This window comes from Limanda limanda, chromosome 13, assembly GCF_963576545.1.
Source record: "Limanda limanda chromosome 13, fLimLim1.1, whole genome shotgun sequence".
NCBI lineage: Eukaryota > Metazoa > Chordata > Actinopteri > Pleuronectiformes > Pleuronectidae > Limanda > Limanda limanda.
Window position 1 is genome coordinate 9,374,278 of NC_083648.1, and position 18,541 is coordinate 9,392,818.

Genomic DNA, 18,541 nt, shown 5'->3' on the forward strand with positions numbered 1-18,541 from the left:
CTGTAGACTGAGGTGAAGATTAAATATGTACAGCTCTGTACTGGCTCAAGTGGTAGAGTGGGTCATCCACTACCCAGAAGGTCATTGGTTCGATCCTAGGCTCTTACAGTGTGCATCCCAAGGTTTCCTGTTTTGAATGAATGTGTGCCTTGTATTGTTAAGCACTTTGAGTTTCCTATCTGCCTGTGGATTTCTCTGTGGATGTTGCTGCCTCATTACTCATCAAATATTTGTCCCTTTCCAAAATCCTGCACACTAAATACATCAAATTAAAAATAAATTAAATTAAAGTCCAATTTCTGCTGTCATCGAAGACTTGTAAATGCTGTTTCCACGTCGCACGCTTTAAGCTGCATCAGTTCTAATCAGCTCAAATGCCAGGCTGACTGGACCTGCTGCCTCACACACACCAGAGCTGCTCCGCTCCCCGTGCTGAACATCTCAAAATGACAAAAACAACCCCCGGCTGTCAAGCATGTTGCAGGCTAATTTCAGATTAAATAATGTTGCACATGTCAGAGGCTACTGTCAAGAGACAGCGGCTGATCATCCACAGGGAACGTGAAGGCTTTACAACATAAACTAGACAGGGGGCACAGCGGGGGGGGGGGGGGGGACTGAACTCTACCAGCAGGGGGACAGGAGGCATAAGAGGTTTAGGAGACAGTTGGGACACAATCCCTCTAGATAGCTATTTTCTGACAGCTGGCAGAGGACTGCGAGCTGGCCACATAAGCAACACAAGAACTTTAAAGCATGCATTAATGTGCATGCACTGCAATCGCATCTTAAATGTGGATGAAACATAAAACATCACTGCACGTGACAGCTGCTCGCACTGACAGACGACTGATCAAAGATTCCATCTCGGAGATCACTGGTTGGTTCCGTGAGCTTTAATTGACTCTGACACATTCAAACCCGAGCGCGGTCAGATGATGCCACGATGATGAAATGCTCCCGATGCAAATCGTCTTCCCGAACCAAAGCCTGAAGAAAGGGCGAAGGCAGCTTAGAATTCCACCGCGAGGAGATCTTAGGATGAGATGACAGCGAGAGAAATGGTTCTTTAACATCCACCCGAAGTTAATAAAAGACCACGTTGCTGCTGGGTTTTTTTCTTTGGTGGCGTTTCTTTTCACGTCAAGGTACGATCAATCAAATCGATGGAGAGCACCTTGATGTGTAAAGTCGGAGAAAAGTCCCAGAGTAGCTGAAAGGAAGTAAATAAATAAAGAAATGACGGAAAACATGATGCTTTTTATGATCAAGAGGCCGAACCTTTAAATAACATCAACCTGAACTGACAGCCTACACTAACTCAAGGGAAGTACCAGGATTGTTCAGCGCATTGATTTCTTACTGTCTGAGGGAGTCTGTGTGTGTGTGTGTGTGAGTGTGTTAGAGAGTTAGTCAGGCAAAGACACACACAGACACACACACACACACACACAGAGACAGAGGGTTAAAGGGTAAAAGTCTCAGTTGGGACTTTTGCTTTTGTCTAGCAATTGAACAGCACAAAAATACCTCAACTCTATATTTAGGTGAACTGACATAAAACCTTGTGTGTGTGTCTGTCTGTGTGCGTGTGTGAGTGTGTGCATGTGTGTGTGTGTGTGTGTCTATGCCTGACTGACAGTGAGGTCAGTGAGCCTCCGGTCTCCAGAGGAAGCAGCGACTCTGCACTTACATGAAGTACTTCTTTGTGGAGACTGTGCAGTGAAAGGCACTTGTGCCGAATTCTATCAGTGACAATGATCCCTGTTGACTACGTAAAGCTTGACATGGAATAGAAGAAGCCGAACCCGACAGTTTTAAATATTGAGAGGGAGCGTGGGATAAGAAGTGGCAGCCACAGTGAACAGGTGACGTGAACAGCGGCAGGTCACAGGTGCCGACTTCGGTTTGAGTCGAGTCAGAAACAGTCGAGCAGCATCTCTCATGTTGCTGTTGGATCGAAACCCTCTTTGGCTGCAGCAGCATCGTATTCTCTGCACATGGATGGTTTCAGTACACTTAACTAGACGTATGACCTTTTCAGTAAACATGAACGCACATCTTTTCTTTATCGTTTTCATATCAGCAAACGCAGATACCAATATATGTGTGAAAGAGTCACCTGGGCTTCTTTAACCACAGAGACTGACGTTCACGGAAGCACAATAGGAATCTTTTCAGTATGAGCATGAAAATCTGAGTGAAAACTAAAAAAGCAAATGGAAAAAACAAACCTCAAGCCAGCAGTACTAAAAGTTTTATGCTGGGTTGAGGTGACAAATGTTGATCGATTAAAACAACAACAAAGTGTAATGAAAACAGACTAAATAACCAAATGAATAAATCAGGACAAAACGGTTCAGCCTTTTTTTCGCATTTTTTCTGAAACTTAGGTAAAATTTTAGCCAAATTTTTCGGGGGGATATTGTTGAGGAGCATTTTGCCTTTATTGGAAGAAAGAGACGCAATAAAGGTTGTTTTTTCTCCAGGCGTATATTTCTTTGTTCAGAATATGAAACAGATCTCTTCCTATGTATCAAGGTAGCCAGATCTCTGACCCTCTCTCTGTCTGTTTCAATACTTTTTAATATGCACTTCATTAATCATTACAGTGTTACTAATCTCCTTACATTACGATGAGTCATTACTGCAAAGCAAACGTACAATACGTTTGATCAATCAGTTAAATATTGACCTGAATGAGTCCAACCCCGACACGTGTCATCTCGCTGGCGATAAAGATGACAGTTTAAATAATTGCCTCCCTCATTAGACATTAAATATAAGATTAATATTTCTTAAATGAACGGCAATTTCGTCCACGGCACACGGACCTTTAACGTGTCTTCTCCCAGCAGCACGGAGCCTGGGAGCAAGTTCGATGAATCTCACACTGACGTATTTAACATTACCTCAACTAATCACTCCCCAACAATAATTTAGCACCACAGGGAGTCGCGGATGAAGCCTGATGAAGAAATACTCTGGCTGGAGGAGGAAATTGAGAGATAAGCGGAGGTATGAGGAGGGAAGTGGTGTTTATCGGTTGTTTGCAGGTCACTGCACAGTCAGAGTTCTTCACATATTTTAATAACTTCTACCTGCGCCTACAATTTCCTTCTCATCTAAATACATTTGGCCGTCAGTGAATGAGGGGCTGTGAATGAGAAGAAAGGGGAAAATATCACTCTTTAAATGAAACATGCACTTTAACTGAGCGGTGTCATTTCAAATGAAGGAGTAAAATGTGTCATTAACTTTATGCAACTGACTGTTTGTCAGTTTTATCATCACGACATAACCGTTTATTGTCAATCTGTGGTATCGCCCCCTTACTGCCGCTGCGTCGTTTGCTTTTTACACCGACACATAAATTCATACAATATGCAACACACTCCTCCAGCAGAGTGAAAAAATGCTAAAACTGCTTCCGACTACGAATGCACCGACCCGACGGTTTTCTCTCTGGAAAACAGTTCCAGCCGTTACCTTGACTCAGCGTATTTGTGGATAGAGCAACACGAGGTCAGGGGATCGCTGTGACACTAGGAACTGAGTCAGCAGCTCGGGAGAAAAAATGGTACCGATGGCAGAAATACAGATTTTTTGTTATGACACTGACAGAGAAACTGTATTTAAAGTGGACGCCTCGAAAATATGCAAACATCGTTAAAAAGGTCAGTTACAGAGTTGATATCAATCCAGCAGACTGATCGTCTCATCAATGCAGAAATGATAAGTGATTAATTGATCAATCAATCAACAACAGAAAATGTATCGGAGGCTAATTTTAAGTAAACATTATTTCTGCTGGTTTCAACAAGTGACGAATATGCCAAGATTGTCAAGATTGACTCACTTAAAAGCTCTTTGCAAGAGTAAGAAAATGGATTGTGTCTGATGTGTGACCGGTCAAATAACAGCCACTGTCAAAACGAGGATCAATAGCTTTTAAGAATTGATTTAGATTTCATTGGCTTCACCTCATAAAAAAATCTCATCCTGCTTCTGAGATGATTGACAACCTGCCGGATCAGAGCTGATGACATATCCTCCAGGATCAGCCTGGCTATCAGTCATCGCTTAAGTACACCAGCAAATTATAATCGTTTGAAAAAAAGAAAAAAGAATAGACATTTTGTGCATTTTACAGCTCGTACCTGAGACCCGCTGCGATAAACTCCAACCTGACCTGATTTACTAAATGGAATCTAGTCTTTAAAGTAGGGATGGGCATAATTAATCAACGATCGATTAATTGATCATTAAGAATTTCGTCGATGAAATTATTTTGTCATCGACGAAATTATGTTGCGTTCACTGCCAACACTGCGAAGATATACGTCTCCATGAGCGCATGAGGAGTCCACTGCTCTTCTTCAAGTAGGAGGCCGGGATATCCGAGTTGCCTGAACGCAGCACAGTGACGATGTTAACAGCTGTAGGAAGCAGCCCGGAGCTATACTCTACAAGCCCCGCTGAGAGAGCAGCAGCTGGCCGCTGAGAGCTAGATGGATTTGACGGTTCTCGACATCTCAGTCCAGTTGTTGTCACGTCATCAATCCCGGAACCCCTCACCTAGACCGGGTCTGTACGGGTTCCCTTCTCCTTAGACTGAGGGTCCGTGTGCAGACATGAAGCCGAGCTCCGCAGCTAGCCCCCGGAGCTAGTGGAGGCTAGCCCCTTCGGACCCGGAAAAAAGCCGGGTCTGGTGGAGGGGTTCCGGGAGTGAGGACGTGACAACCACTGGACTGAGAGGTCGAGAACCGTCAGATCGAGCTAGCTCTCAGCGGCTAGCTGCTCTCTCGGCGGGGCTGAAAAGTACAGCAGCGCATATTTTCAAGTGTAACCATTGAACGGATCCCGTTTAACTGCCACAAGAACTGTTCATCTTGTAATAAAGACATCAATGAGGAAACACGCTGTGTTTTTTCTATTTTCACTGCATTTTAACAGCCTATAAATAGTGAATTTTAATATAAAAATATTAATGATTAATCGAAAATTCGTCATTAACTTAAGAAATTTTTTATACGAATGCCCATCCCTACTTTAAAGACAAATTAATCGTTTAGCCTTCAACTGCTAGAAATGTAGGTGATAGGTGTATTTGGGTTTATGTTCTAATTGCAACTGATAAAAAGAATCAGAACCAATTGAAAAAGTAAATTGTCTGTATTTATATAGAGCTTTTTAGCCTTGACGACCACTCAAACTCTAAATGAAACCTATTACTTTGATACTTTAAATTGGATAACAGAAGTCCAGCTCCTGTTTCCTCCCTTTTCCATTTTTATCTTTCAAACTTATTGCTGGGTACTTAACTGAATTAAGGGCAAAGGCAACAGCCCTCGACGAGGCCCATTGGTTCATGAGCAGCTGTTTGAAGCCTCGAGTTTTAAACTTTGTTCAGCGCCTTTTTTTTGCTTTTTTGACTCTTGCAGCCACTTTGTCTGCTATTCAACTAATTTACCAGACGTCTGTTGACCTGTTGAGTGCTTTTCAAACCCTCAAACCGTGGAGATGACACACCAAACTAGGTCCTGCAACTCAGAATAATTTGAATAGTGAAATAAATCAACTTTCACACTCTTCCCCCTCACTTGGACATTTGTGTGAGTCACCTAAAAGCCTGAATAGAGGTGTTAGCTAATGCATTCAACGGCTCTATTAAGATGATTCATCAGATGACATAACAGGTAAAATACTGAAGTACTCCAAACATGGGAAAAGGTAACTGAAACTTTTAAACTAAAAACTCAAGAAGAGGATTAGATGAGCTGCAAAATGAATGTCTATATGTTAAACGATGTTCTTATTATGATGTCAAAGATTCTTCTCCATACAGGATGGATTATGCAAATTTTAGTATGTAATATCCTCACCATGTGTGGGTGTGTGTTTGTGTGTGTGTGTGTATGTGTGTGTCCACCGAACCCACTAAATGGATCTATTCACCCCAGAGAGGATGTGGCTTCTCCCCAGCGCCGCTGCCTCTGGCATACTAAACTCTTCTTCTTCAATCCACCCCGATTCTTCATCTTTTCCGCCTTCTTCTCACAACCCCCACCCTTTCTCGTCCTCCACACCAACTCCTCTATTTATCTTTTATCTCTTCATCATCAGCTCATCTTTCTCTTCCAGCCCTCCCTCTACTTATCTTTTCATTTCCCAGCTCATTTTCTGCTCCCCATTCTCATTTGTTCTGTCTCTTCCTCCTCCTTTGCCCATTATTAACCTGGAAGACTTCCTCGCACCTCACATGAAACATGAAGCACCAAAAGATATGATGTAGTATCTGATCTCATATATCACGTCCTGTTATTGTGTAGATTCACTGCAGCTCAAGACTAAATATGGCTGTAACACATTTACAAATGGTCGAGTCGTAAAAAGTGGAAATAAGTTTTTGTTTCTTCAACTTATGACTTTTATATTTTCAAAAGTATCCATTGATATCTCTATGGTGAGAATAACTTTGAAATATGCTAATGTATTACTTTTGTCATACAGGTGATCATTGCAATTATGGTAACACAATGGAAGGTTCTTCAAAGTTAAGCCAAAACGTCTGGATCACCCCTGGTGGCTGACGGAAGTATAGCCAACCACATAACTCACCTACCAACATGCCCTCTCCTTGTTAGTAGATGGGACATTGACAAAAGTTAAAATATCAAAGTACACGCCAAAAGACTAATATTTTACGCAGTAGTAGTGAAGCCAAAGTGTCTTAATCGCCACCTGGTGGTTAACTTCAGAATAGGTAATAAATCCCACTTTCTTAATGTTAGTGGATGGGGCATGGAGCAAACAAAAAATTCAAAGTACACCATTTTTCTCAGAGGGTTAATTCTTCCTGAAAGTTTGGAGTCCATCTTTATTTACAGTCACTTGGTAACTCCAGTAAAACAAAGTCATAGAGGCCAATAAAACAAGTAGTAAGACAATTAATCAGATAATCTAACATCTTAGTCTGAAAATCAAAACGTTATTTGAAGGAGAAACCAAAAGTCATAGCACAACAAGTGTGAGTATCGAACTTTAAACTTGCTGCAGGGCCTATAAACTGTAATGAATGTTCCAAACAGTTCGAAGAGTAGCTGTGTCCAAATGAGTTTGACTAACCTGGGGGTTTGTTCTCATTTTATGGCTATATGCAAAACTGCAATCTGGTTTGGACTGACAGTCATAACTACAGAAACAAAAGCAAAAGTTCCAGAAGAGTCTGCAGGGATGCTAGCAGCGAGGTAATCAAATCAAAGCTAAACACAAAATACAGCTGAGGCTACTGGGATTGAAGTTATTTGGACACAAAAGTGTTGGACAATGAAGGGAGGAACACAAACATAACAACAAAGAGACGATTCGCTCACCAAAGACGTCAACCTCATGGTGGCGCTACAGGACGTAAGGGGATGTCTGTACAGAATGGCCAATTGAGCGAATAACAGCCGACAGATTTGAGCCTTTGTGCCAGATTTCAGTCGTCTCATGAGACTTATTCAAACCACTTTATAGTTCATTTTAAAGACATGTTTAACGAAATTAGAAGAGAAGGTAGTAAATGTCCAGAAGGAATTTCAGAGGGCTGCGTTTTTTGCAGTAGGCGGCAAAAGCACAATGAAACATCACACCACAGTTGACAGAAATAGAGACAGTAGGACGAAGTGACATTTCTATTCGAATCTGAATTCTCCAGGTTCATCCCATTCACTCACATTCCAAATATACCCAAAAGCTTTATTTCTAGTCCACTGGTGAAACGACAACTAGTTATAATCCTTTTAACTAATCCACATCAAATCTCTTACAATCCTAATCGGTCTGGCATGAAGGTCCACGGCAGCCGTTCATCTCTGCTCCGGCATGCATTATTAAATTGTGATGGTAATTTGTTGAATTGCCGGGCTGGCCAAAGGTTTATCTATTCATGTGCAGGGCACGGTGGAGTTGTGCATTATGGAGAAGACAAGCGTGATGTGACCGAGATGGAGGAAGACAGAAAATTACTACCTGTCAAATTAAAAGGATGCGATTCAGTCGGCAAGACACTTGGATTAAACACGTATTACCAAACATGTACAGATACACCAGATAGGACTTAAATGGATGAGATAACAGTATGAAACACAGTAGGGCAGGTAATTAGCTAGATTAATAGTTAACTGTATTTTCACAGCGCTTTTCTGAACACAGCTACAAAATGCTTAATAAAGAAAACATTTAAATGGAACAGCAGTTAAAACAAGAGAAAGTAACAGTAACACAAAAATAAAACAATATATGGAAGTGGGTGTGTGTCTTTAGTGCGGTGATGTAACCGCCTCACAGGCTTAGATCTCTATGATATTATAGACCTACAGATAGAAATTATTTATCAACTTTTCATGCCTATTCAAGGTTACATAACTAGTGCCCTGCAGTTCTTTACCACTGACAGAGATTACATGCAGGCAGTTGTTTCTGTGGGACCTTACATTGGAACAGCGGCTGCATAATACAGCAGCAACCCTCCGCACAGCGCGTGAATACATGCACAGACTCCGCCTTGAGTGCTCGTTTCTAGACGCAGCAGATCCCTCGTCGAAAGCACCAGGATCCACCCACTTACGACAAAATATGACAAAACATCAGCCCACTCGTGGATTCATCGTCTCTCCTGTAACGACAGGAGTGCACGAGGGATTTCGGCAACGTGACGAGATTGATCCAAACACGAGTTTTGACTTTGGGTTAGCTCCCTTATCCCCTGCTGGTGCTCTGGTGCTGCACCTGCTCCCTCAGATCACGCTGATCAAACCAGGTTGAGCTCATGAATATATCGGAACGTGTGTTTTTTTATATCCTCCGTGAGGCAGAGGCATATACAACAGCTTCATGCCTGATATTTGTCATCAATCACACAATGCCTGTAGCTACACTTTGGAGTATTTCATATTCATATGTCAAACCGTTAAACAAAGCTGAAGGGTTTTAATGATGATACAACGAGCTGCTCAGTGAGGCTGCACTCCGCAATGCTGCCATGCTCACAAAGACAATCTTAGTACACTACTGGTGAGCAAGTATAATGTTTACCATGCTCCCATTCGTAGGTGACAGAATACTGACATTTGATTATTAGCAGCTGGTTATTAGCAGCTTAGAGTGGAAACGTCATTATATTATACAGTACTAGATTAGATTCACATTTATTTGCATTGTATCATACACGTGACCTGGAGAGAGGTTGAGCCTCTTGTCGTGCAAACGCAGCCATTTAGGTATTTTTCAGTTAGTTGTTGAGAGAATTTAGTATGGACGAAAGACTGTAGAATTAAGTTCCTCCCTATATCCAAAAATGAAGCTAGACTTTTCTAGAATACGAACAGCAACATCTTGGAGCAGTAGCGATCGGGGGATGTAGCCCCGGTATCGAGGTCCCGCCCATATACAAACTCGGCCGATCCCTTGTCAGCTTCAGATGCCAATCATGGCGTTTCACCCAATTTTTTTGGGCATCAAATAAAACCAAAGTGACCAGAAAAAAATTTGACATGGACAAACAATCAATGAGATAAAGAAAAAACTTAGTGAGAGAAACCCTATTCCAGAAACAATGTCCCATTCACTAACATGGAGGAGGTGGGGTTTACGACCTGTACTTCAGGGGGCGGTTGAGTGGCTTTGAAAACACTTAGAAACTAGAACATTAGAAAAGAGAAGTTCCTCAATAGATAATGAGATCATGTGCAATTCAAATACAGACACTATTATCTCACATTGCAGTGCAGTTACATGGTTCACACATAATCACACTGAGCCACGGCACAGAACAAAACGTGACCCACTTAAAATCGATCGACTGTTTGAATCAATATCTATATATTTATTTAGCTATATTTCAGACTCAACACAATCCTCTCTGCATGTGTCCTTGTGCTCAAAGACAGTTGCCTGACCTTGGGCACCTTGTATTCTTAATTCACTGCTTCCAAGCTGTGAACCGCCCACTTTCTCCTGTCGTGACAGAAAGTCGAACAAAGGTGGCGTAGTGCTGAGGTACTGGAGCGTGCTGTGTTGCACCTGTGGGTCATGATCGAATCGTCAGACAATGGCGCCGTTCTCCTCTCCCCATGACCGGTCAGATAAACCTATTGCATTACCAGGTTGAGGGATTATCCCATATGGATGTCAGCAAATCCCTCTGATCATTTCAAGCCATCCGCTGCTAGCGCGACATATATATGCACACGTAAATTACACAAAGACACAATTACACGGATGTGACTGTGGACGTGGCCAATTCCCTCAGTGCTTATACTTATACTCAGGATCGAATTAATACAGAAGATAGATTTCTATATATATAAACTAGAAACTAGAATGGTACTTGACCTTTCACCTTATTATTCCATCCTTTTTAAAAATGTATAATAAATTGTGAAAATTAAAAGACTGAAACATGTTTTACTGCATCGGAGCGACTTTGACCTATGACCAACAAAATCAATTCCAATTTATCCTCAAGTCCAAGTGAACACAATAAACTCAACAGTGGCAGCGGTTTACAATAAAAGCTTTCAGATGTCTTTTGAATCCCATGTTTCCATCTGCTTCAGAGGCTGAGGAGTAAAGACTTTAGAGAACGTTACATTTTCCAGGAAACCCTCAGGATTTAGGAGGTTGTTTTCAAATGCTTGGGTTTTAGGATCCTTTAATAGACAGCGCCTCAGGTCTCAGTGGGTTAAGAGCATCCCAAACTCAAAAGGCAATAAAGTGCAATAAAAATGAGGGAAAAGGAACTGACAAAATAAACTGGGCTGATGAGTCGACACTTGAATTTGTCTGCCAGGCCGACACAGGAGCTTCCCATCTGCAGCAGAAGCTGCGGTTTAGTATTTTCTATATTATTTTGAAAAACATATATATACAAAAATGTACAGAATGAATATGTTCTCTGTTAGAGACCATGTCCAGGTTCGTGTTATCTTCACATTCAGATTCTATCTATGGAAATGTGTTGTTTTTTGTTCCGTTTTCAGAAATGTAATCTTTTTGTTCACTTGCTTCCTGCCGTGTTGTTGTGTTTTCAATTTAAACCACAGCAGTTGTTTTTCTTCAGAATCTTTTTTCCATCTCATCTTCCATTTTTTTTATGATTGTGAGCAAGAAAAAAAAAATCCAAGATCTGAGAGAGAGAGCAATGTGTGTGAGAGACAGAGACAGAGAGCGCGCGCCACGTCGTGTGGAGGCATGTGTGTTTTATGTCATTTATCATTTGAAGAGCTTATTTCTAGCACACACATCTTAATAGCCACTCTGCACCGAGAGAACTGAAATGAGGAACATTTTATTACTCCTTCAAGACCACACACACATTAAATAAATGTCTGTACTAAATTTCAAGACATTTCCTCAAGGCATTTTTGAGATATCGTGTTCAGAGGAATGGGACAGACGGACAACCCGGAAAAACGGAGTGTCTGTCAGGTTTAGGACGGGCGGCTCGGTTACTGCTCTCTCAGACTGCAAACAAATGTGAAGCAGCAGTGGAGACAGTTTCTACACGCCAGAAGTTAACAACAATATCTCAACGCAATGGTTGTCCAACAGATTTCAAGTTCAGAAAAAACCTGGTGCAGGTTGGAGCCTTCATCTGTAGAAGAGCAGGGAGGTTAATAACACACACACACACACAGACACAAACACACACAGCTGTAACACACACCAGTTCGAGCCCATTCAAGAACAAACTCCGAGTCCTGAAGGTGAACTCTCTCTCTCTCGTTCTGTAGCGCCGCATCAAATTCCCTGACTCCACACAATGTCGGCGAAGGACTAATTCTGCCGTCTGCCACAAAGATCAGTGGAGGTGATGAAGTCTCTGGGACGGTCGCTCCAGACGAGACACACACTGATGAGTCGCAGCTCATATTTCGCTGTGTGAAAGCACAGACGTCGCTGATGCTGCACAATCGCTTGTTTATATTCAGAGTAGAGAGGATAACGATGAGCGAATAAGTCTCGAGGAAAGACGGATAACACAAACAAACGTGTAATAGCCAGATATCTTGAGAGACTGATGGACGCTCAAACTCGTGGATGGAAACTCTCATGCACAGCACGGCCTGAAGAAACAAGTGAACGTCAATGAATAAAGGAAGCAGGGCTATTTTAATTAAGTTATGGCAGCCATTATGTTGTCAAGAGCCCTTTGCCTCAGCAGCCATGGCTGCATTGGTTTCCTCGCTGTGTGGGCGTGCAAGGCAAAGAGAACGGCCTTGTTTATTGGCTTGATTGAAAGCTGTGAGGAAAATAGGCCGTTTTCCTTTCTCACTGGACTGATGCTAGTTCCCGGCTAATAACACAGCGATAGGTGGGAAACCTCTCGCACGACACATGAATCCTGAGCTTCTACACTTCTGTTCGTCTCCAGGTTATTTTTCTAAATAGTCTACGTGAATTACCTCATCCCCAGCGTGATTTACTGGTTAGCTCTGAGCAGAAACAGGTAAACACTGGTATATTATGGGCTGCACAGGAAGATTTGGATGTACTGTACCAACAGCAGTTTCTGGAAATGAGACTCAAATACACGATGTTTGAATAGTTTAAGTTTATCAAATAAACAAGTGCATACCTTTGGACAACTTTCTTTTTATAACATAACACTATTGAAGAATATTAGAAGCATCTTAGTGCGTCAGGTGATTCTTGTTTTTATCATGAAATACAACACATTAAGGGTGTTTTTCACACTTATGTCTGGTGCATTTTGTTTTATTCAGACTGGTGTTAGAGGTAATGTTCAAACTCTGGTGCAGCCTAAACAACCAGATGCATCCAGCTTGAAAATGTGGTTTTCAGTTCGGTTCAGTTAAAATCTGACTCTTCAGCTTTATCTGTGATGTGAAGTTAAAGCAGAACAGCCACAGGATATTATGCGATTTCTGCAGGAATTCAAAAGCAAAGCTACTTTCATGAATTTGGCACCACAGGAGTTCCACGGCCATTTCTCACCTGTCTGGTAGGTGATGTCTTAATGTGTATGAGAGACGCATACTGTGCACAAATCATTTGTTGACCACGGTTACAAGCATGTGCATATGTCGGCAAGTAAAAAAAAGATTACATCAAATTATGAGTCATGTGAGAGCAAACTTCCACCATGTCCCATCCGTCCACAAAGTTTTGTGGAAACCAGTTTAGTTGTTTTTGCATATATACTGACGTAACAAAAACATAACCTTCTTGGTGGAAGTAATCATTTAAAACCACAAACAACCACCTTGACCCTGTGGGCACGACCGTCTTCACAGGAAAGTTTCAGTGAAGGTTTTCACACCTTCCAACTCTCAAATAATCCCAGCTGGCTCCTGAATGTAGGAGTCTATAAATATATATCTCACCAGAGTCGATGTTAGTTCCACAATGTGAAAGTCACAGCATTGTGTATTAATCCTGTTTCTGTCAGAGGCTCAGTGTTTTCCGGCCTTAGCACCAAGCTCACATGTCGTAGACCAGTCTCAACAATTCACAAGGAGGAGGAAGTCACAATCATCCCTCTCATTCAACTCCATCCTTTAATGTCAGGAATATATTCACTGTATTCTACCATCGTTCACATTAGTATGTGTGCATAAGAGTAAGTGATACAAGTCTAATGACATAAATTATAAGAGAAGGTTCAATTCAACATGGACGGGATGAAGCAAAGCTCTCAGTTGATCGTACCTTTGTTCCAAACCTCAGAGAAGCTGCACTCGTTTGACAATGATTGAATGAAAGAGGCAGAAGCAGCAAAGACGAGATCTCTGGAGTGAGATCTCAGACTATCTCACCCCCACTTGATGGATGAGCTGCTCTGTGATACAGCAGCATTTCAATATTGAGCCGCTGTTAGTTTCCTTACATACGGGGAAGGTAACTCACCGCGGACATCACACTGAAGGAATTACAGTTTCCAGCTGGTTCACGACAAGGATAAGAAACTCAAGAACTTATTTGAAGCGCGAATTGGTTTGGTGACGGCAGGCTGTGAAATTCCATCCTGCAGGGACGGAGGCTGGAGTAGAGCGTTGGAGAGAGAGGCGCAAGAAAATGAACATGTCAAGACAAAGAAAGTAATTAAACAAAGAATGACGTGTGCAGCGTTTGAGTTCCATCCTCTGACAACATGACTCCCAAGAGCAAACATTTCAGGATTTACAGTTAATATAGGATCTGCAGGGAATTAGATGTCAGGATTGAACATAAGGAATGTGCACTACGACATGCCGCACATATCATGCTGAGATTAACTGAGAAACACTTCTGTTCAGTCTTTGTCTCCGTGCCTGTCTGGATGAGCGCGGCTCAGGTGCATCCTGCTCTACACCAGGCATCTGCACTTTTACACAATGTAAGAAGACAGTTAATTCTTGCTAATTACATTTGATTGGGGAATCAAACCCTGTAGAGAATCCAATTAAAACCAGGCCTGTAAAATAGCTTCTAAACACCCACTGAGTGTGAGTGTGTGCGTGTGTGTGTGTGTGTGTGCTCAAGCATCCACATGTGATTTGTGTAGGAGGCAGTGATTAATAGCAAGAATAAATAACAGGGTTCCCCCCCACACACACACACACAAAGATGTCTGAGCATCACCGGCTATATTGGTTCGCATATCAGGACCAAACATTAAAGTTGGTCTCATCGTCCACTGTGAACTAGAAGCAACACAGAGTTTAAATGACAAACAAGATCATTGCTTCTGCCAACATTGGTCAATACCTCGGTCACAGTTTTTTTTGATGAGCTGCTGATTTGTATGTCTCACATGTCACTAACACCGACACACACACACATGCAGCCAGGATATAAACTGTGGACGGTAGCCACTCATACAGGCAGCACCTGTCAGCTGGTGTTCTGGGAAAGCCAAGGGCTTCCTCTCTCTCTCTCTGTCTTCCTATATGCATGCATGTGTGTCTATGTGTGTGTGTGTGTGTGTGTGTGTGTGTGTGTGTGTGTGTGTGTGTGTGCACCTCCATTCAAGGTCCCCCTCTTTTTCTCCCACACCCCCTCACCTCTCCACCTGCTGTTACTTCCTTCACTCCATTCCACCTCCGTCCTTCTCACTTCATACCAACCATCATACCACCATCCATGAGATCTCCCTCTCTCTCCCTCTCCCTCCCTCTCTCTCTCTCTCCCCCTCTTTCTCTGCACCTGTGACTGAAAAACAGACTCGCTCAGTCTTCCTCTCTCTGTCCTGCTGCTCATTACAGGCCCCAGGCAGCCACTCCATCACACAGAAAAAGGCTGAGATAAGCTACAAGAGTACACCTGTGCCTGGTATGAATGCCAAATCCAGAGCAGCCAGTGACAGCCAATTCCCGGCCAAATAATGGAATCAGCGCTCCCCGGCTTCAGACAAATCAACCTGACGGCTTTATCTCCCGACTCCCGATTTCACAGCACGTTACAGACCTCATTATCAAATGAGAAAAGCAATCAGTAAAGAGAAAAACGTTGACACTGCCACAATGCGCCGCTCGCACGGGATTAAGTTTGCAGAGCTCATTTACAGAAGGAACAGGTGGGAGAAAATGAGAAACATGTTTTCATTTCATCAGCAAAAGTCTTTGCTGAAATGTGAATCTGTTATATTAACAACCACACTGTTTGAATACACTGGGCTATGTTGGAATGACAAATAAAGGAAAAATATCCACGGTTAACGACTGAACGCAGAGAGAATAAGACTCCATCATCTGTATATATCTCAATACGCATCATGCTAATACAGTACTGAGAGATTTCTGGATGGTTGTAATACAGAATATCATCTGTAACTAATTAGAGAAGAAACAGGCTTTTTTATTTTTTATTTACTCTAAGACCCTTTTTCATACTTAAATAGTCTATATTTGAACAAATGTGATTTGCGCAATTTAGCTTTTTCCATTATCCTGTCTTTTACTTAATTAAAATCAACTAAATACTTTCTCTAATCATTAAATATATGCCAAATGACATCTTTATTTTTGCCTCACTGGTATCAGGATGAGTAGACTGGTATAACAATGCTGAGAGAAAAAGGAAGCAGATCAGGCCTGTACTTTAGCTAATGTGAAATAATGATAGCAGTTAGTTCCTCCTTTCTGTGAAAACATTATGAGGGAGTATTCATGACAGGGAGCAAAGAGGGAGATTGTGTGTGTGTGTGTGCGTGTGTGCGTGTCCACTGTGTAATTATAGATTTAGCAAACCCCAGGCTTAGTGTGACTCAATCAACCTCTGATTTGTTGGGTGGATGGATACTGATGATAATGAGGAATGTGTGTGTTCATAAGTGCACACTCACGTCTACATGTCACATTGTACTGATACACCTTTTTCCCCAGAGGTATTAATGACCCGAGCATGTGACTTATACTGCGATCATATTTGATTTGTGTGTGTGTGTGTGCGTGTGTGTGTGTGTGTGTTCAGTGTCACTGCTAGTTATTTCAAAAGCTTTTCACTGATGAATATACCACATACAGACACTGCACAGTGCATTAGTAGTTCTGGTTCATAAACTAATCATATGAATACACAGAGATAATTACAGAAATTTATGGGAAAAATTGCTGCAAAAAAGTCAATTATCTAAAGCAAGTATCAATTATCACAGCTATATAAAGGGCTTCCATTTTTCCTTGTTTAAATTCTGCCTTACATTTAAGTGAGGCAGTTTTTCCAAGTGCTGCGTTGGCTCATACATTCAATGCAGATGATTACAAGAGTCTCTGAAGAAGTTAACAGAAAAGAAATCTTCCAGAAGCTTTGGTGTGTACCTGTGCTTCTGTGTGCGTGTTTTCCTGTATATGTGTGCTTACTGGTCCGGCCGCATGAATCTCTGCTAATAGCTCCGCTGTGAGTCCATAAGGCTGAAACACTGCCGTGTAAATCGTTGACATAAAATCCGTTTTATGTTGCGGGCAGAACCGGGGGTGGGTGGGGGGGGGGGGACAACTAAATTACGGCTACATTTCCTCTCCCCTTAATTGGAAAAAGACTGGAGATGCATTTATTTCCTGCATATAAAATAGTAGCCTCTAGCATCAAGCTGAGATCACGGTCTCATCTCGCCTATTCATTACAATAATCAATGATGTGCAAATCCTCCTGGTTTACGTTATCGGCCGAACAATACGGTGTAAAAACAAATACAACGAGCCGAAAGGAGAGACAAATGAAGCCAAGAGGACATTGGATGAGGTGATTCAGCAGGAGAGAAAGTGATTAAGACAGAAAAAACTCATCTCAAGTTCATTCATGCACATCAAATACTTGTATATGACTTTCTAATGGCTGTAACAAAGTACAACAGGAATGTACAGCTGAGAATGGAAGGTAGGAGTGTACGCAAAGCACAAGACCAAAGGAGAAAACCCTCCTGGTTTCCATTTGGATACAGAAAAATGTATCACAGGTAATGTAGGTCCGGGAAATATGAGAAAAAGGGCCATGTTTTCAAAGTTACAAAAACTAGAGCGAGACCGCAACTTCCTATTTTTTATGACTCCATGTGAAAGATGAGTTACAACAATAAAAGACCTGAACCACCTGCAAGCCTGTCGTAAGAATTTTAAAATGTTATCCCATATGTCTGAGGACCGTCAGTGCCACATGCCTCAAGTAGAGCACAGATGTCCACTTTAATAATCAGTTTCAGCACAGACTGAGCTTTCTTTCCAGCCGTCACCCTGATGGATGCGACTGTTAAATTCACTGCGGGATCGACACAACCAGCTCGCCTGAAAACCGGGAGACGACTTGCTCCTGTAGTGAAACTGTTCCACTTATAGTTTACAGGACAAACATGTTTACTTATGTGTACCTGTGTTGTTATAACATAATTCTTGTGATGATCACATTCAGAACAAAACCATTATTAAAGGCACTTCTACATGGTAGCGGAAGTGGAGGAGTACTCTGTGAGATCATTACTCACCGAGGCCGGGGGGGTTCTCGGGGCACGGCGGCAGCGGCTTGGGCGAAGGCGTCTGATTGAGCTCCGGCTGCGCGCTCGGCATCAGCTGCTCGCCCGTGGCCAGGTAGCTGGCTAACGTTGCATTCGGCCTGGAGAGGTTGAAATAGTAATAATGATGTCCGCTCCCTGCTGCTCCGCTGATGTTATTCCTGGATCCGTTGCGTCCATTGTTGAAGCGGCTGAAGATGTCGAAGCGCTGCGTGTAGACGTCGAAGTACAGGATCATCATGATGAGGAAGTGGAGCAGGCAGAGCAGCAGGACGCCTTTACAGATGCGCTCCAGAGTCCGGCCCAACATCAGCCGGGGCATGGCCGAGGAAGGTGACCGTCCTGCGACGGCCAGCCACGACAATGCAGGCGTGGCGGGGTTATGCCCTCATAGCAACGACTGTGTGGGCAATATGAGCTGCTGTTAGATCTCTGTTAGCAACATGGGTTTGGTTGATACCCAACTTCTGCAGGAATCATGGGCTCAATCAGGAAGATAGAGTCTGAAGAATCAGCTTGTTCTATGTGTACCCAGATTCCATGCAT

The 18,541-nt window shown here is 42.4% G+C and overlaps 1 protein-coding gene across 1 annotated transcript in view; it reads right to left on the reverse strand.

Moving 5' to 3' along the window:
• Positions 1-18,317, reverse strand: part of b4galt2 (UDP-Gal:betaGlcNAc beta 1,4- galactosyltransferase, polypeptide 2) — a 96,902-nt gene extending 78,585 nt beyond the window's left edge. The window contains exon 1 of the mRNA XM_061084828.1: positions 17,969-18,317. Within this exon, the coding sequence (XP_060940811.1) occupies positions 17,969-18,317 (349 nt within the window). The remainder of the gene's footprint in view (positions 1-17,968) is intronic.
• Between the last annotated feature and the right edge of the window lie 224 nt (positions 18,318-18,541).